General features: G+C 40.8%; 1 protein-coding gene across 11 annotated transcripts in view; it reads right to left on the reverse strand.

Annotated features, from left to right (window-relative positions):
• Positions 1-20,134, reverse strand: part of fcho2 (FCH domain only 2) — a 59,062-nt gene that overhangs the window by 9,703 nt on the left and 29,225 nt on the right. For 2 of the 11 annotated variants that reach the window (XM_023338612.1, XM_023338609.1), the window contains exons 9-22: positions 15,725-15,769; positions 15,577-15,646; positions 15,456-15,480; positions 15,150-15,206; positions 13,548-13,605; positions 13,290-13,465; positions 9,104-9,128; positions 7,493-7,531; positions 6,435-6,474; positions 6,201-6,286; positions 2,663-3,178; positions 2,218-2,333; positions 1,165-1,294; positions 923-967 (exon numbers count right to left, since the gene is read on the reverse strand). In XM_023338612.1, the coding sequence (XP_023194380.1) occupies positions 923-967; positions 1,165-1,294; positions 2,218-2,333; positions 2,663-3,178; positions 6,201-6,286; positions 6,435-6,474; positions 7,493-7,531; positions 9,104-9,128; positions 13,290-13,465; positions 13,548-13,605; positions 15,150-15,206; positions 15,456-15,480; positions 15,577-15,646; positions 15,725-15,769 (1,428 nt within the window). Of the gene's footprint in view, positions 1-922; positions 1,007-1,164; positions 1,295-2,217; positions 2,334-2,662; positions 3,179-6,200; positions 6,287-6,434; positions 6,475-7,492; positions 7,532-9,103; positions 9,129-13,289; positions 13,466-13,547; positions 13,606-15,149; positions 15,207-15,455; positions 15,481-15,576; positions 15,647-15,724; positions 15,770-20,134 lie in introns of all 11 variants that reach the window. The other 9 variants (XM_023338610.1, XM_023338606.1, XM_023338613.1 and 6 more) reach the window with 7 other exon arrangements.

The following is a 20,134-nucleotide window of genomic DNA, read 5'->3' on the forward strand; positions in this document are numbered from 1 at the left end:
ATTCAGAATTCATTTGGACTTTAAATTCGGGTCAACTCACAGACAAGATGGCTGAAATAAAAAGCAGTTTTTCAAAAATATTTTCTGACATTCATCATTTATTTTTTGGAAAAAAAGAAGAAGGGGATGGGACAAAAATAGAGTCAAATCTGAAATCGGATTTGATATGAACAAAAAAATCTGAGATTTCATTTTTAAATCACAGCCTTTCATTCACGTGCACTTCTGTAGGAAATTAATATTCCTAATGAAATAATTAGATAATTGGTTCTCGTGCTGTTGATAGTATCGCACGTTTTGACCCATCAGGAAGCACAGAGTATTATTTTATAACTTTTAGACAAGAAAGCACAGATTTGTTAAAGTTCCAGCCATGTTTAGAATATCCTTCCTATTTATGTTTGTGATGGTTGTACAGGGAAGTTATTTTCCTCACATGTACACTAGATAGTGTCTAATGGTTGCTAAGGACGTCAACAAGACGTCATTTTTTGTCACATTGAGTTGTGATGTACAAATTATGCTACCAGTGATTTTCAAAGGGGATTTCCCACTGACTTAATGTACTTAAATAAAACACAATATTTCTTCTAAATTTCCCCGGGTGAGATTACACTACTGCAATAAAAATGTATTCAGGATTTTAATACAACTTTACCAGGGGAAATCCCCAATTAATCCTTAAGAAAAACCTCAAAGTCCTTTAGAAAACCCAAAATAGATTCTCCTCAGGTCCATTTATGACCATATGAGAAGCAGCACGTAAAGAGACGAGGGTTGGCTCAAGACTTTTGCACATTTGCATAAGACGCCATCACTGAAATGTACCCAGAGAACAAACACTGACAGTGAAAACACAGAGGAGGGGGGAGGAAAAAAGATGCATCTTTTGCAGGGATCGTGTTCGAAAAGCCAGACTCACTTTGGTTTAGAAGCACATGAGGAGAAAAGTTGCTGAGGTCAGACCCTGAGCAGGAGAGGGGAGGAGCAAAAGTGTGTTCAGATCCTGCAAGAAGAGGAGCGGAGGAAAGAAAAAAAAAAAAAAGGAAGGAAAGCAGTACGGAGAACAGCAAGTTACGAAGCAAACCTTTCTAAAAGGTTGGAGGAGGGATTGAGGGAGAGAAGGGAGAAATAAACGCAGAATAGGGAGGGAAACGATCCTACCAACGGTGGGAGTGTTCCCGGCACTGAGCGAGGCGTTCGAAGACAGCGAGGAAGAACTCTCGGCCCGGGCGAGCGGTGCCGTCGGAGGGGGGCTGGCGTTGGATGCTTTGGGTGGGCTGAAAGGCCGGACCTAAAGGAATATAAAAAGTGATTGAAATCTTAAAGAAAAGAAAACAAAACAAGTGCTGCTGAACGGCTGACGGCAAACTCCATGTAAATACTTGAAGTGAAGACAACTTCCAGATCGTAAAAAGGCATTAAACTCTCCCTCGATATTTTAGGGGGAATTAAATGCATTTTTAGTATCAACACTCAAGAAATAAACCAACCGAAAATGAAAAACTTAACTTTTTGAGTACCATGTTAGTTATACGCTTAAACAAAAAGGAAGTTGTTGAAAAATGTTGAAATAAAAGCGAAAGAAGAGTTTTTTTCTTTGTCACACCTTCCAAAGTGCAGCAGAGAAAAGTGAATCAGAAACACGGATCAGATTGAGGTTTGACAATTTTAGAGCAAACCCACAGTAAAACACTCGGAACAACAACAGAAAAAAAATTAACAACTCAACAGGTTAAGAGGAAGTTGAGGGATGATGTTCAGAACAACATGGAACTTCAACTGTAAAGCACGGGGGAGGAGGTATCATACATTCAGCCCAAAGTAGAGAACATGTTTTTAATCTAAGTGCTGTCAAGCTCAAAAATCTTTTTAAAAAACCCACAAACTTAAGTTTTTTACTCCGTTGTCAATACAGTCCCTGACGGACTTAGCGGAAATCTGTTGACAGATTACATGGAAGGCAGCCCAGGGGTCTCAATAAGCCTTTTCAGCTGGGATTTGACAAATATACCCAAAACAAAAACTGAGCTGAAAATAGGCAGCGGTGCTTGCCAAAACGGGCATTAGTGAGTTGGCTCAAACTTGAAAACGTGTCGCTTGTAAAGTCACGCCATTGAAGAATCTGGAAAATCTTTTGCTCTATTGGCCACGCCACCAGAGGAGGCGCACGGAAAATTAACGTGGAAATATATAAGCAGTGGAAGGATTACGCACAATTTCATTGATTCCCGTGAGTTTTCCGGTGGGGAGTTTGGGTCTGGACGAAGGACGAGGTGGTGGGACGAGGGCTCCAGCCGCCAGAGGGGTCGTAGGTCGGTTTGGTACTGGCACTAGAAAAAAAACACACACTTTGGTTAGAGAATTAAGAATGTATGGCTAGGTACAAACGTGCGTGTGTTCATGCATCACGTCTTGTTCCAACGACAAAATATTTAGTAATAAAATAAAATGGAGAGAACACATTCCGAAATCAATTGGACCACAAAAAAAATAAAAATAAATAAATCTTGCATCTCAGGCAGACGGAACACAAAAGCATCAGCAAAAACAACCAAAGCAACAAAAAATAAATGGAAAACCAAAGACGTTACTGTCAATTTTCAGGCAAAATCAACTCCAAACCCTCAGGCACACGGCGTGTCTTGAACAGCAACGTAACTGTTACCATGAAATACTTTGCATGCTGTGGCTGCTGCTACTGTCCTATCAGAGAAGACGTCAGCGAAACAGACACTACTGTCCTCTCTGACCCCCGTAGCTGCTGCTTTGCAGAAAGCATCTGCAGACTCGTCCGACAGGAAGCGGCTCGCCCTGCCGAAGCCGCCAGCCGGAGCCTTCTGGACCTCCGCTACGGAAGAGCCTGAGCCGTGACGGCAAGGCAGAGCGGACCTATCCCCGAAAGCAATCCACTGGCTCTGAGACCAGGACACAGAGGAGAAGCTGTCAACGGACTTCAGGGTCTTTGGGGGGCTGGCGGCGGTCGGGCTTTTGACGGGGTCGATTGGCTCGGTGGGCTGGGTGATGGGGGCACTCTGGGCCCTCACCGGCGCAGGCCTCAGCCCTTGGGAAGTGTTTTCGGGGGAATCCCAGGGAGAGGTGGTGGATGAGGAGAAAGAGGAGACATCTTTGGACTGCTGTCGCTCTGCCACTGGGGTAAAGCGGCTCACAGTGTCGACTGAAGGGAGATATGTGATCGAAAGAGGTGTTAAAGGTAAAAAAAATAAAGAAAAGTAGAGAAAATGAATATATTTGACAGACTTTACACCTGCAGTGCATTTTAAAAGCATCACAACACAGTTAATAACTGTACTCTATTAAAATCCTGAATTTGGAGATTCAGTGTTACGTGAAACGTAAGGAGTTTGTTATCCATTAATTAGAGTATCAAACCTAAGTTTAGGTTAAAAAGTTCATATTAGATGTTGCAATGTCAATCAGGTGGATCATAAAGGGAAAAAAATCTTTGAGAGCAAAACCGTATCCAGGGTTAGCATAAATCAGTTTTGTGTTCATACTGCACTCCATCACTATTTTCTGTGAACATAAAATTATACTTTTAATGTTAAGTCTCCCATTTAATTTTTTCTTCTACAGGTTTGAAATTCACCTGAGGAAAGTTAAACACAAAAAAAATCGGAGAGCCCCCCAATTGGTCGGGTATTTATTAGCTGAATTACTCAGAAAGCAGGTATAAGTGATAAGTCAAGCATTCGGCATCCTGAGGTGAGTGAGTCTTAATCAGCGCAGCCAGAGTGTATGCTAAGTTTACCCGAACACCGATTAGGATCCTTCCAGCTCATCGTTGTAACATTTGAGTAACACATGCATTAGTTCCAAAACAGTGGCACAAATGTGCCATACATCTCAATTGCAAGACTCCCTGCTAATAATTTCTTTTGGACATAGCTAAAATAATTTTTTTTTAAATCCATGGCTGCCAGGACAATTTGAGATTGAAATGTGTATGCTACCTTTTCGGATGCAAAGGAAGGTGATGTGTATGTGTTAATTCTTAAGCAGGCTTGCCCTCGCCCCTCCATTACCTGTTTCGATGCACGAACATATTCTGACATGACAGAAAGTCTACTGTGTGGAGAGTCAGGGAGTGGACACTAAAAGACTGCTTCATATTACTGTTATCAAGGTAATGTTATTTAAAAAGTATACTTACTAAGCTAGAAGGCTAAACTCGCAGGTGTTTTAAAACACAGACTGCTAGCTTGCTAACTAAACCTACAAAACGCAGACTGCTAGCTTGCTAACCCAACCTACAAAACGTAGACTGCTAGCTTGCTTACCAAACCTACAAAACGTAGACTGCTAGCTTGCTTACCAAACCTACAAAACGTAGACTGCTAGCTTGCTTACCAAACCTACAAAACGTAGACTGCTAGCTTGCTTACCAAACCTACAAAACGTAGACTGCTAGCTTGCTTACCAAACCTACAAAACGTAGACTGCTAGCTTGCTTACCAAACCTATAAAACGTAGACTGCTAGCTTGCTAACTAAACCTACAAAACGCAGACTGCTAGCTTGCTAACCCAACCTACAAAACGTAGACTGCTAGCTTGCTAACTAAACCTACAAAACGCAGACTGCTAGCTTGCTAACCCAACCTACAAAACACAGACTGCTAGCTTGCTAACCCAACCTACAAAACGTAGACTGCTAGCTTGCTAACCCAACCTACAAAACGTAGACTGCTAGCTTGCTAACCCAACCTACAAAACGTAGACTGCTAGCTTGCTAACCCAACCTACAAAACGCAGACTGCTAGCTTGCTAACTGAAACCAGAGCTTATCTAACTAACTATCGTCACCCTTACACGCTGCCAGTGTTTCTAAAGGAAAAAACGTCGAGACGTGATAACGTACCTTTACTTCACAAATTTATTCTAATAAATTCAGTGGAAGTTTATTGACTCACAGTATTGAAATACCCACCCTATTATCTTCAGTTCCAGCAACTATTATATGTAAGTTTTATTTTTCAAAGGCGTAATGCAATCTCTATGAACCTGGAGCCACAGGCTTACTGAAAGACTGTCCAAAAGTAAAACGAACATGTTATTTTGTTATTAATAATGTGAAAAGGGCAGAATATCATTTTGTCAATGATTTGAAGAAAAGAGCACTTCCGTATTAGAAAAGGGAACTAAAGAAAACCAAACTTTAAGATAAAACATAAACATGGAAGTGATTTGTTGATGAATGGCTCACGTTCAGGTTAATATTCCTCTTCAAGACAGAGAGGCACACACATTTTACCTGCTGCCTCTGGCAGAAAGACCTCAGAGTCATTCATCAGAAAAAATGGAGATGAAGGGATTGGAAAGAAGACAGAAGCGAGGTCTAACAAGAACAGGTGAGAGGGACATGAAAACAAACGTTACGTGACGTCAACTCCAAAAAAAAGAAGGAATAATTGAGAAAACAATCAAGGCAATGTACAATATAAACTTATATTGCAACATTATTGTACAAATACACTTAAATTAAAAGAAAAAAATAAAATAATTCAGTCATCTTACACTTCAGGAGCCCGTGTGTGTTCTACGATATTAACACAGCCTCTCTGTAGACCGAGACACTTACTTCTGGTCAGGAATCCAAATCGAAGCACTTTTTGATGCTTTTTTGACTTTAAAGCCGAGACCTTTGACAGTAATGAGACTTTGTTTGACAACATATGCGCCTGTGGGCTTTATATCCCACCCTCTGACCCCGACGAGGTGCCAATTAACTGTGGATTATGCTTAACCTGGGTAACGGGTCACTGCTAATGCCACTCTGTTTAAACGCCAGTGTGGGGCATGCAAAGCATGAGAAACATGTTCAGTAAGTAATAAAATTCATACAAAGTGTGGATGTTTATTATTAGAAGACATAGGAAAAGTAAAGTAGTGCCCTGCTATTCAAGCCGTAGATGGGGAAATTTGAAAAAAGGTTGATGGTCGGAGTGTAAAAATGAAAGAAAATGGAGAAAGTTACATTTTCTTTTCTTCAGACCACAATTCTTCTGTCTTGGAATTTGGCTGCAGCAATGATTTATTTTGCTTTCTGATTTCAACTTTGTGAGTGATACTGAGTGTGATAGTCTGTTAAAGATCATTTTCTGCTGGAAAATAAAAACTCTCGAGGTACAGGACGTTTTGAGGTTTGTTTTTTTAAGTTTTTTTTTTTTTTGCGGCTAACCTGCTGTGGACGACACAGAGGAGGAGGACCCGACTCCTGCAGCAGAGTTCAGCGGATCCAGAGACAGAAGGTCGTTGTTGCTCAGCCTGCCAGAGCCGAGACAAACACAAACACGGCCAAATCACGTCAATGTACGAAGAACTCAACGCTTAGTGAGTCAGAAAGCACCGTGCAAACAATGTCACTCTGGTTCTAAACACAAAACGAAAAGGAATCCGTCAGGTTCCGACTCACTCGAATGGCGTTGACCCTCTGGGTTTTGCTAATTCGTCATCTGCGGGGGGAGACAAGCACAAGCAGAAGTCTTGTAATTTGCGAGGAAATGAATAACTTTTTTATAATTTTATGATTTTTTAAAGAGAAAAGAAGAACAATTTTCATTCGCCTCACCTTCAACCAGAAACATAAACATGAGAGAAAGCCACCACCTATGGCTGAGAGTTAGAGAAACGCTGTACAAGTCAAAGGTCGGATCGAAACTAGTTACGAAACATCCAGGTGTTTCCAAACCTCCGACTGGTACCGCTTGAAATAAATGACTTCTGCCTCACAAATTAAAACTCCATAGCACCAAAGTACTGCAAAAGTGTTAATCTGCCGAGTTCTACTGAGGTTTTAATACAGAGGGAGCAGCTTTGAAACGCGGGTTTGGGTTGGATTTGGCAAGTGGAAATCAATGCAGAAAGTGGCGTCTGGTTAATTTGGAACCGCTTTTCCAGAGCGCTACAACTTCTCTCAAAGCTCCATCTAGTAACCTGAACATCAGGGGTTTGCACACACTCGTCATTTTTAATATTCGAATCGTTTTTATTTTCAGGATGGAACGATTACACGACCGTTAAAGCTTGAGTTTGTCGACGGCCGCGCGAGGAATGTGGAATTTATGCAAATGTAAAAAGAGGTGCACGTGAACCCACAGCAGATTAAAAGCTGTTTGTTGTGTAATCGTTCCACCCTGGAAATTATTATTATTATATGACAAGTATTATCCGTGACGTGTGGATGCATACTTCTGACCGGAACTGTATCAATAAATGCCAGAGGTAGAAGAGAACCCAAAATTAAAGCCATTTAGGTGAGTAAACTTGTCAAAATAGGACACTGAAAGTTTGCAGTGAGGGATAAAAAAACCATAAATATCAGTGATGTTAGCAGCTACAGGGAGGTTGGCTGGCTGCAGAAGCAGTGTGAAAGGCTCCCTTAAGGAGATAGAGATGAGGGTTGATATTTAGGGTGGAGTAGGGAACAGAGGTGGAGGCGCTGGCCAGTGACTGTAGTTAAAACATACTCACCCTTAGCCTTAGATCTTAAGGTAGATACTCCAGTAAACCCTGAGCGTATGTAGAGTATACATCTTTGAATGCAACCGCCTTGTGCAAATTCACCAATTTTAACCATTTCGTTGTATTTTTGAAATTGCAGAAAAATAATAAAAATATAACTTGAGCCTAGGAGCTAAAAACACACACACACGCAAAAACAGTTTTAATAGCTGTAAATCTTATTTAAACACATTAAACACAAAATCTATCAATCACTCTGATCACTAAATATATAGACATGATGCACATGTTTACCAAAGTCAATAATCCAACCTGTTCTAATATTTTTATTTATTATTTTTGTCTGGTCGGCATTCGGGTCAAGCTTTGAACTCGTCACACAGAGCTTTGCAGAGCAGATGTCGAGGATTTAACGGGTCAAACAAAACAATCCTGTTACCTTGTCCTGTTGTGCCGTTCCACTTTTGTTTGTTTTTTTTATGTTTTGTTTTTGTTCTTGTATTCTTCCCGTATTCCAAATATTTAGGTGCATCTGACGTTGCTAATCCTTTTTAATCGTGCGCACACACGGCCTGCGCGTCACACACCGGAAACACGGTCTGGAAAGATTTAGTCTAAACCTGCTGCTCCAAAAGTCCCTCGTCTAGATTAAACAAGGTCCATCGCAGAACTTTTGGAGATTAGTCATGAGTAACGGGAAAAGGTTGAGTTTGCATTTGAGCGAAAACACAAAAAAATAAAAATAATATATATATACAGTACAGACCAAAAGTTTGGACACACCTTTCTAATTTAATGGGTTTTCTTTATTTTCATGACTATTTATAAGGCAAGAAATCCCACTTATTAACCTGACAGGGCAGGTTGACCTATGAAGTGAAAACCATTTCAGGTGACGACCTCTTGAAGCTCATCAAGAAAATGCAGAGTGTGTGCAAAGCAGTAATCACAGCAAAAGGTTGCTGCTTTGAAGAAACTAGAATATAAGGGCTATTTTCAGTTGTTTTACACTTTTTTGTTTAGTGCATATTTCCACATGTGTTATTCATAGTTTTGATGCCTTCAGTGTGAATCTACAATGTCAATAGTCATGAAAATAAAGGAAACTCATAGAATTAAAAGGTGTGTCCAAACTTTTGGTCTGTACTGTATATAAACAATGACTCGAGGTAGTTTGCTTTGCTTCACGTATCATTTTGTTGTGCGTTCTGCTGCATGGCTCTGTGCTGCAGATGTTTCTTATGCTTTTATTCCCACATTTTTAAAAAACTGACCAGAAGGTAAAATACTGAAGGCGAAAGATAATTTCTGACTTGTCAAAACATCCAGCTGATTAACAGTTAGTCTTATTTGTACCTGTAGGGGGAGAAATCATCCCTCATGCATGACATTTATAGAAAAAAAAGGGATGACATTTATAGAAAAAAAAGGGTGGTTATTTGCTTTTTCTTGGAATATGTTGGTGTTGGCTTGATATCTGGAGGTTCTTATTATTAATTTTGTTCTACAGAAAACTTCTTAAGGAACAACCGGAGCCAACGAAAATGCAGCCAGAGTCGTTCCTCTCAATCCAGAAACACAAAGACATAAAAAGGTTACAGGGAAAGAAAAACTACTTACTGGACTGGTTCCTCCGCATTTGTCCCTGGAAAAAACACAATAAAAAAAGTGAATATTTATAAAAAAAAAAAAAAAAAATGAAGTAGAAAACAATAAGAGTGGCTTGGAAAATGTATTCATAACACTTTGATTTAAATTTGAGTCTTTTTTTTGGTGTTCCTACCAGCTTTACACATCCATAGAGGCTGAAATGTTTCCCCAATTTCCTTAAAGAAACTCCTCAAGCTCACTCAGAATGGATTAACCCCTGTCTGTGCTCGTCTGGACTTTAACTGGGACGTTCTAACACAAGGCTCTCAACCAGTCCACTGTAGCTGTGTTTGAATGTTTGTGGTCGTATTCCCATTGCAGTCTGAAGTCTGTAACGAAGTTCACTTGAATTTACCCCGTCATCCCCAAAAACTGGACAACTCTGTCCTCTTCACTTCACAGTTGCGTTGCTGTAACTCAAAGAAATTCTTTGTAAAATACACAAGAAGCTTTTGTGGCTATAACAAGACAAAATGTGCAAAAGTTCACAGGGTATGAATACTTTTCCAAACCAATATAAAGCTTCAAACAGACGTAGAAGGGAGAAGTGATCATCTTCAAATTAAGTGAAATTGGCGTCCAATGCTTGCGCAGCACCAATTTTCCGTGGTGCCGCCATCGTTTTAAAGACAGCACTGAATGTTTCCAGAGGTCGTCGGAGGTCAACCACCCAGCCCACATTTACAAAATTACAACAAAATATGGCGTCAATCAACTGCGCTCCCTTTGTGCAGCAAAAAGTTTTGTTTGTCTCATTGTAATTTTTAAGATTAAAAAAGAAAAAACAAATGTTTCCAGAGGTCACCAGAGGTCAATCTGCCCTCCCACACACACACACACATTAAAAAAGATCAAACAAAACGGATGGAAATTATTTATAGCACGCTTGCTTGACACCAAATTTGCTTGATTTTGTAGATATGGGGTGGCTGGTTGACCTCTGATGACCTCTGGAAACATTTACTAATATCTCTGAAATGATAGCGGCACAAACAAAAAATCTTTGCTGCACAAACGTTTGGCACCAATTTCATTTAATTTGAAAAAGCTGGAAACCAACACTCAAGTATACTTCAGTGGTCGTAGATCGTCTCTCAGGAAGCCGCTTGTTGAACCTGAAACATCTTTTACTCCAAATGTTATATCCTTAAAGTATTCATGAAGTCTCTACATGATATATCAGGCTGAAAATGCGCATAGAATATGTCTAAGGTCGTGAAAATGATTGCGTGAGTTGTCCCCCAGCGGCAGCGGGAAGTTTCCACTTGAGCGTTAAAGACGGTAAATCACGGGACCGCTCCGGACTCACACATACCAGACACTAAACCTAGGGTGAAGAATTCGGCAGCTGAAAACAGTGTATTTAAGCCGAGACAACGATCAGTCGGGGACAACGGAGAGCGTGGCCCCGACACTTCACCAACTTCCTTCCCAGAGCCTTTTTTTTTTTTTTTTTTTCTCTCCCTGGGATATAAATCTGCCACGTCCTGCTGCGAAACACAAGATACGCAAGGTATGATCTCGGAGGGGGGGGGGCGGCTGACCGAACCGAGAGCAACTTCAGTTTCAATAAAAAAGCCATTTCTTAGAAGAAGAAAGGTTAGAGGAGCTGTCAGGGGGCGGAGGGGAGAAAAAGAAACAAAATGGGTTTAAGGAACACAGCAAAACGTTTAACCACCGTCGAGCTGCGAGGCCGGGGCTTAGTCCCACAGGCGCTAAGCGGCAAATGGGTTCAATTACAGCTCTTGCTGGCCACACACACACACACACACACACACACACACACACACACACACACACACACACACACACACACACTTATGCTCGCTCGCTCACACAACTTCCATTGCTGTTTCAATAAAGGGAACGCCACGGAGGGAGAAGCAAACGGGAGAAGAAATGAAAAAGACAGAAAAATGAGCAGCGAGAGGGGAGGAAAAGAAAAAAATAGAAAGAAAACAACAAAAAAAAAATTGAGAACAGCGCCCAATAATTCACTCCAGATGAAACTACGCTGCGCCACCTTGGATGAAAGTTTGAACTTTAATTCAAAATGTCTCTGTGGTTCCGAAACAGGAAAGAGCGAGCAGAAATAAATGGGAACAGGAAGAAAGGATGGCGAGTACGACACGGCGCTCCAAAGTATTGTTTCTTTTTTTTTTTTAATGACCGAAAGTATTGTTGATTTAAAAGAAATTAAATTAGAAGGGTTAGAAAATATATATGTTTCTCTACACAGAAACTTACTTTTCACACCAATTTCTTCTGTAAAGGGAAAATATTTGTGAAAACTACACATCCCACAATACTCCCTCGGATGTGTGGGTATGAATCATTTTGCCTTGATTTTTATGAACTCACCTGATTAGGATGGAAACTAGCTGAAGCTAAATGTTTGTTTTGGCATGTCGTCCCAGTTTTAAATAAACTACGTTTCTGCACCGATCGGTGATGTGCCTTTCAAATACTAAAATCAATTCGTTTTAATTTTACTAGTCATTTAATGCGTAAAAAAATTTAAAAATCCCACCATTTTCGGCATGTGAACACACTAACGTTTTTTTTTTTTTTTTTATAACTTGTGATATGGTTAGAAACATATGCACAGGTGAATTTTATTCTGTTGGGTTCAAAACTGATTGTCTATGGAACAAACTACAGCACATTTCTGTGACTTCTGCATTATAACCCTGAGGCAAAAATATACAAATAAAAGGACAGAAAGAAAAGAAGAAAGAAAATTGGAACAATTTTCTCCTGATTTACTCTGTGGGTTACATATTGGTTCGGTAAATCAGACATATTTTACTTTTCCTAAGTTCATATATATATATATATATATATATATATATATATATATATATATATATATATATATATATATGTATATATATCAACTTCCAGCATCTGTTGAAACATTATTTTAACCATTTACTATTTTCATTATTTTCCTTTTTTTTTTTACTTTGCACTTTCATTAGTATAGCGGGTGATCGTTCTACCAGAAGAATTATTTCAGGCTCATTAAATTCTGGAAAACCCGGAATTCCCACCATTTTTGGTCTTTAAACGCATCAACCGACTCTGATTCACTTTATTTAAGTTTAATAAAAAATTAATGAATGCTTGGAACACAGACTTTGATGCACAGTCTCCTAGACTTTTTTTTTTAAACTCCCAAATAACATGCTGCATTTATTTATTTTTTTGTAAAACTTATAGCTCTTTGATAAAAAAAAACAAAACAAAAAAACAAAAAGAATCATAAGCTCAAGCCTCCAAAAAAAAAAAAAAAAAAAAACCCGGAATGGTCTCGGCATCTCTAGGAGAAATTAAAGAACTGATCCCCGTTACGTTTTCACAAAACCGCAGCAGAGTCCTGTTGAAACTAAGTGGGTGTCGACAGAAAGCAAACAAAGAGACGCTGAAGAAACTTCAAACAGCCAGGAGGGAAAGAGAGGCTGAAGAGCAGATGAAGATGCCATAACTTTCATTTAGGGATCAGTCGGTGAGCACGGCTAGTAAAACACACCAGGGCTCCTTCACGAGACTTGCCTGCTCTACAACAACAACAACGCACACACACACACACCCACACATGCAGGCAAACCAACACATAGGATGCGGTGTTTGCACACAAGCGGTAGTGGCTTTAAACTTTAACGACTGCAGCTACTTTTGTTAGAGAGTCGTACAGAGGCAGAGTGAAGGGAGAGTGGACGAGGAGCTGGACGAGGGGCTGCCACGGGCGTGAGAGCAGATCCGAGCGAAGCGTTGCGAGCGTGAGGCCGAGGGGCGCCGACATCAGCAGTGAAACGGAACCCGAGTCCGTGGGAGTAAAAGAAAATAAAAACAAAGTCGATTCACGCTAAACCACATCCATAGTAAAAACAAAACACGGACCAGGAGTGGACAGGAGATTTAGTAAACTGGAAGATGGTGCGGCATGTTGACAAAATTACATATGGCATATTACTAATCTAAACAAAATGCATTAGACAAACTGAGCGCTTCAGTCTGTTCCCATGCTCTGGGTCTGACTTTAGGTGTTCCCCTGTTGCCCTCTAGTGTCACACAGGCAGAGTGAACTTCTGCTGCAGCAGCGGGATCAACAGGTCGGTGTGCAGACAGAGCTTGTGCGAAATGTTACCCGTACCGAGGCGGAGGGCGACAGGATGATGTTTCCGATGGAGGCTTTGAGCTCGTCGATGTTGGCCCGGTTCTGATGCGTGCCGTTGTTGGGCTGGACGGGCTTGATCTGCACGTGGAACTTCCTGGGCTCGTCCTCGTCCTCGGAGTCGCTGGACGAGTAGAAGGAGTTGTCTTTGGGATGTGAGGAGACGAGTTAAAGAAAATGAAGAAAACGCCAAACAAACGCGCCAGAATGAAGTGTAGGGGGGGAAATAAAGGATATGGTTTTCGTTCACTTCTGGTCTGATGCAGAATCCCTCGGCGTCGACTTGAGGCACGTTCTATAAAAAAAATAATTAAAAATTAATAAAAAAATAAGAACCAAATGCTTCAAATAAATAAATAAATAACAACTCACTTTATATAATCAAATAATAAGTGTTGAATGCCTGGAGAGATCATAATGTACTGAATAAATAATCAGAAAATTTATTTTGGTTTTTGCTAAGTGCTTTAAAGCAAATATTCTTAATTGAAAAACTTTCTATTTATGCACTAAACAAAGAACCAACAAACTCTTCCAAAGTGAGGACTTTTTAAATATCTCAGAAACTTAAAATGCAAAGGAAAAAAAAAATTTAACAAATATTTTCTGAGCTCTTATGATGTCCTAAAACTTTTACATTTTGGTTTTGCTTCACTACAAAAACTCAAAAATGTAGCTTGAAAGTTGAAAACAAAAACTTATTTCTACTCTTCTGCTGGTGCAAAATTTTAAAAAACTTTTAAAACTATTTTTACATTTTTGACAATTTGACTTCATAAAGCAGTCATAGCAATGTAATCTTCAGATAGTAGTTATTGAGAATAATTATTTAGAAACTTTAGCTAAACAAAAAAGTTTTTAAATAATTATTATTATATACTAAAGCTTTATTTCTGTGCAATGATGCAGCCTGAAAGGTCTGGAATATTCTTGTGACAAACTAAAGTAGAAAAGTTGGGATGTGTCTATAAAACTTTTTGCATGATGCAGCCAATTTTTGTAAATAAAGGATAAAACATATAGCCCTATACATTTTCTTTGAATTTCAAAATAAGAGTTCTTTATAATTAGATGTGTTGCTCATGTAAAATATTGCCTATATAACCTATTACATTTTTTCTCTAATTAGTCCCTACGAATACAAATGTCAAAATCTTTGAAAACCTTATTAAAGTTGTAACTTTATGTACTGTCGCCAGAATAATACCAGAAATTGATAAAGTGATGCACGCTGAAAATTCTTGTGGAGATGGAATAGTTAGACTTATTTACATAATGTCTTCAATTTAAAATTTTACCTAATGTTTTTATTAAAATTATCATTCACTTTTTTTAATCAGAATTTTGAGCAACATGCTTTTCCTCTTCAAAGTCTCCAAATGTGGAATCATTTTTCAAGCCCTCGATCATGATTTCTTCAAAATTGCTGAGATAATGTGAAACCTTATCTTTCTATAAATAACCTACAGTTGCAAATAAGTAAATAAAAATGTACACACATAAAAAATATTGAATGAGGTAACACAGAAGAGTATTTATATGACCATTTAAAACTTCTGAAGGAGTAGTTCTGGATTCGTCCACAGATAGCATAACTGGAGCAACAAAAAAAATTAAAATCAAAATCAGAATCAAAATCTCAAGAATAGAATTTTTTATCACTTTCATATTAAGCATCTCTAAATGGCGTCTATAAACCTTATGTTTTGTATTCACAAGGATATGATTTTGTTGTCGTTTTCTATTTTTGGAAATGTACTTGAAAACGCCATCGGCGTATAGATTTACGCTGCTGCTGCGTAACAGAGACGGCAGGCGTGGGGTCGTTAGCTTGCTTACAGCATTCTGGATGTCTATGGAGCCGTAATATCCTGGGGGAGCACCATTGGCAGTGTTCTGCGTGCACAAACAGAGAGAAATGGATGAATGAATGAGCAAATGTGCAAAACAAACAGGAGGGAAGCGACGGGGAGGGAGGGGCAGAGAGGCTGGGAAGTGCGGAGTAACACATGGCAGGAGAAAAAGGACGATAGTCTGCTCCGCCTCCTGCAGTCTGACGTCAAAATAACCGACCGCGCCGACATGAAACAGATCCAAGGGATCAAGCGTGCAGCTAATGTCTGTTTTAATAAACTTTATACTCACAGCAGTTTCGACTTCTGTCGACTCACTGAAAGACAAAAAGGCAACATTGACATGAAAAAAAAAGAGAGAGAGAAAGAATAAAACCGGTCAAACTGTGCTGGGAACTGAAGCCCAAACTCACGTCGAGTCCGTGTCCTTGTCTTTCCTGCGGCCGGGAATGCCAAACGTTTTCCTCTTTCTGGGTTTGGCACCTTAAAAGCAAAACAAAGCATTTCAAGCCCCTTTTTAACTTCCTATACTTCACTTTAAACGCTCAGGTGGAGCTCTACCTTCTGTTGCGATGGCCGTGTTGCATTCCTCAAATTCGATGGGTCCTAATGAGACAAAAAACAAAATGATTTAGGTTCATTTGGCACAGGAAGGGTCAATGGCCCACAACTGTGACTGCTATGAATGTGCATCACGCAATGATCACGCACACACATGCACGCACACACACACACACACACACACACACACACACAGCGCAGACACACAACATGGAGCCTGGCGTGCCATGCAGGATGTGTACACAAACAGAGCCGGGCTGATCCCACAGGGCAGACAGGGTCAATAGTAAGAGTCAACTGTGCGTCTGGTGGCCCTCGCAGAGACGTGACAGTGCCTCCGGTTGACACGAAGCACGACACAACTCCACACAGTCTTCCTCGGAGAGATACACACAGCCTCTCTCCCTCCCTCGCCCACCCAGCCACCCGCCGCCGCCACCTGGAAGTCCACGCAATTAGAAACGAATCTGCAATGCAGGAAGCGGCTTCGGCATTCGCAGCAGACAAGACGCTAAGCGGGAACTAAATGTACCTTGCACTGGGACATGCAAACTTAATGCTATTACGACGAAACAAAAAACAAACAAACAAAAAAAAAGCACAAGATTATATGTAGACAAAGTATTTAAAGCTGCATGGATAAATCAGCTACTGTGGTTTATGGAAAGCCCATTTCACCTTTGGCTGCGCCCTGCGCAGAACCCCAAAGTCTGAATGAATAAACATGTGCTGCTATGCAGAACAAGTTGCATTCACAATGGATGAGATATACTCCATTCACCCACTGGGTGACATTTGAATGAAATTGAATTTACCGGATTTTATTTAGGGGCATCAGAGTAACGAGGGCTGAGTACAAATACATGGAAAACTTTTCATAGGCAAATTTGAATTGACAGGCAGATGACTGAAGCTAAAGCTATCAGTGGCTGCAAAAGACTTGGAGACTGGGATGGATGTTCACTTCCCAGCATCACAACAATCTCAAAAATACAGCCAGGTCTAACATGGAAGGGTCTAACTTACAGCTTGATATTCCAGAATGGCCTAGTCAAAGTCCTAAACCTAATTGAAAACTGGAGACAAAACTTGAAAATGGACGTTTATAGACGCTCTCCATTCAACCTGACTAAAGTTGTACTGTTTTGCCAAAAAAGTGGGTGAAAAGTTTGAATCTAAATCTGAAAAACCTGCAAACTGCAAGTCAAATTTAAAACTCTGTTAGACCTTAATAATGCCACCTTGAATGAAATACAAGACCAACAAAATCTATAAATATGGTTGGGGATCCTGTTGTAGTACTATCAAGCAATAGAAAACCTGTGGGCCTGTTGTGGCTCTTAGCAACAGCTTTGTGCTTTCTACAGCCTAAACCCCTATAGAGTCTAACTTAAAAGGTTTTTTAATATATATATATATATATATATATATATATATATACCAAAATTCCCTTCTCACCCACCGCGGGTGGTTCTTATCCTCTGAGCTCGGGTCCTCTACCAGAGGCCTGGGAGCTTGAGGGTTCTGCGCAGTATCTTGGCTGTGCCAAGGACTGCACATTTCTGGACTGAGATGTCTGATGTTGTTCCTGGGATCTGTTGTAGCCATTGGTCCAGTTTGGGGGTGACTGCCCCGAGGGCCCCGATGACCACAGGCACCACTGTGGTCTTCACCTTCCAGGCCCTCTCCAGTTCCTCCCTGAGGCCCTGGTATTTCTCTAGTTTCTCGTGCTCCTTTTTCCTGATGTTGCAGTCGCTTGGTATTGCTACATCTATCACAACGGCTTTCCTCTGTTGTTTATCCACTACGACAATGTCTGGTTGGTTCGCCATTACCATTTTGTCTGTCTGGATCTGGAAGTCCCACAGGATCTTAGCTCTGGCGTTCTCCGCCACCTTTGGGGGTGTTTCCCACTTTGATCCCGGGGTTTCCAGTCCATATTCTGCACAGATGTTTCTGTACACTATGCCTGCAACTTGGTTATGTCGTTCCATGTACGCTTTCCCTGCCAGTATCTTGCACCCTGCTGTTATGTGCTGGACTGTCTCAGGGGCCTCCTTGCACAACCTACACCTTGGGTCTTGTCTGGTGTGGTATATCTGGGCCTCTATTGCTCTGGTGTTTAGGGCCTGTTCCTGGGCGGCCAGGATGAGGGCCTCTGTGCTGTCCTTGAGTCCAGCTTTTTCCAGCCATTGGTAGGATTTACTGATATCAGCCACTTGGGTTATTTGCTGGTGGTACATCCCATGTAGGGGCTTGTCCTGCCATGATGGTATCTCTGGCACCTCAACCTCCGTTCCCTGTTGTCTGAGATATTCACTGAGCACATTGTCTGTTGAGGCTTTGTCCCTGATGTATTTATGGATCTTAGTTGTTTCGTCCTGGACTGTGGTTCTCACACTCACTAGTCCTCTGCCTCCTTCCTTGCGGCTCGTGTACAGTCTCAGGGTGCTGGATTTGGGATGGAATCCTCCATGCATTGTTAGTAGTTTTCTAGTCTTAATATCAGTGGCTTTTATCTCCTCCTTTGGCCAGCTAATTATTCCAGCAGGGTATCTGATTACTGGCAGGGCATAGCTGTTTATTGCGCGGATTTTGTTCTTGCCATTGAGCTGGCTTCTCAGGACTTGCCTTATTCGTTGGAGGTATTTAGCTAAATATATATATTATATATATTAGCTAAATATATATATATATATATATATATATATATATATATATATATATATATATATATATATATATATATACAGAATGCACCTAAGCTCGTATGGGTTGGAAGGCAGATAGTGGCAAAACTGAATGTCGCCCAGGCAACTGGCAATAAATTTGCACTCACACACGCTAAAAACAGCTAGCATTACTGGTAACTAGCTGATAACGCAGCTTTTTCCTAACTATCTAGCCAACTAACAAAGGGTGTTTTATCAGCTACTAACTGGTAATGTAGATGCTAATATACCATTAGCTTGTTACTGCTAGCCTAGAGTCATAAAACACAATGAAGACGTCAAACATTTGCCTGACAGAAAAGTTCAAAACAGTTTCTTTTTTTAAATACATACAAGAATATGCTAGATTAAATAGTCCTGCTACGACAAAATGCAAGTCCTGTATGTCCTGAATGTAAGACATCTTAATACCTTATTTTACGATACATAAATTTAAGACTTATGAAGGGCGTGCAGACACTTTGTCACAGGAGGGAATGAATACTTTTTGCACATTTCATTTTTTAAACTTTTTATTCGTAAGAAGCAGAAAACATTATTTGAAAAAACACAACACGGTGTATCATTTGCTTTTCCGTTCACAAGCACACAGACTTTTGTGTTTTTCTAAACACAATATAAAATCCAATAAAATACACTAGTTTGTTCTCGTAATATGAGAAAAAACTTAAATAGGTTCTAGGAGTATGACTGTACGAATGCTTTAGTACTGTATAACCAGCAGTATGCGGACATGTCTTAAAATCTCTTCTAGCTAATAGCTATGATGTCGCACAACCAGCCATGGATTTATTTTTGCAAAACAACAACACAAAAACACTTTTTCTTTTGCTAACTTGGATACATCAATCAGCTGGTGAGAAAACTGCTAAAAACAACTCGGTTCACACTTGATTTATTGCTCATCAATAATGCAAGTTCGCCCCCGAGGTGCTGCCCCTCCATCGTCACGCTTCATCTGTCACTCCAGACAGATTTACCGAGGCTTTTCAAAAGGGCCGAGGCGCACAGAGGCTCGCACAGTTTTCACAAACAGAACAACTGGAGGCAGGACATGCGATGTGGATACGCGACAGTCGGGCAAAATCCAGAGGACGGTTCGTCTGCGACCGAGCCAGACAGACACAAATACGCCGCACGCTTTAGAAATCTTGAGAGGACAAAACGGCAAGATGAGCAGGAGGGGGTGACACGGGGAGAGAGAGAGACGGAGAGAAGCAGAAAGAGAAGAAGACGGGGCAGGACCCCTCTGGCGGTTTTTCTGATACACTAACATGCCTTGACCTGAAAACAACAAAGCTAATGATATTTCAACTCAAAACGTACACGGCGGCAGAGGGCCCATGTGCCCTCCCCGGAGGACGCCGGTAGCGAGCGGGATTGACGCATTGTCTGGCGCGCGCGGGGCTGAGTGAAGAGCAGGGAGGCAGCGAGTCACGAGAGGCACGCATCACGCCAAGTGAAGTGGATAAAGGACACAGATGACCGATCTACGCTGCCGTGCGATGTCGGGCCTTCCTCGGCCCTGGCAAATGCACGGCGGCGGCGTACCGACCGCCAAAACGGTTTGAAGAATCATTCAACAACTTTGCTGTAATTATCCAGAAAAATAAGGTTGTTTCTTGAACTTTTATGAGGCCTTTTGGCGTTGGTGGGTTAGAGAGAACGACTGGAGAAT

This window comes from Xiphophorus maculatus, chromosome 8 (assembly GCF_002775205.1).
Source record: "Xiphophorus maculatus strain JP 163 A chromosome 8, X_maculatus-5.0-male, whole genome shotgun sequence".
NCBI lineage: Eukaryota > Metazoa > Chordata > Actinopteri > Cyprinodontiformes > Poeciliidae > Xiphophorus > Xiphophorus maculatus.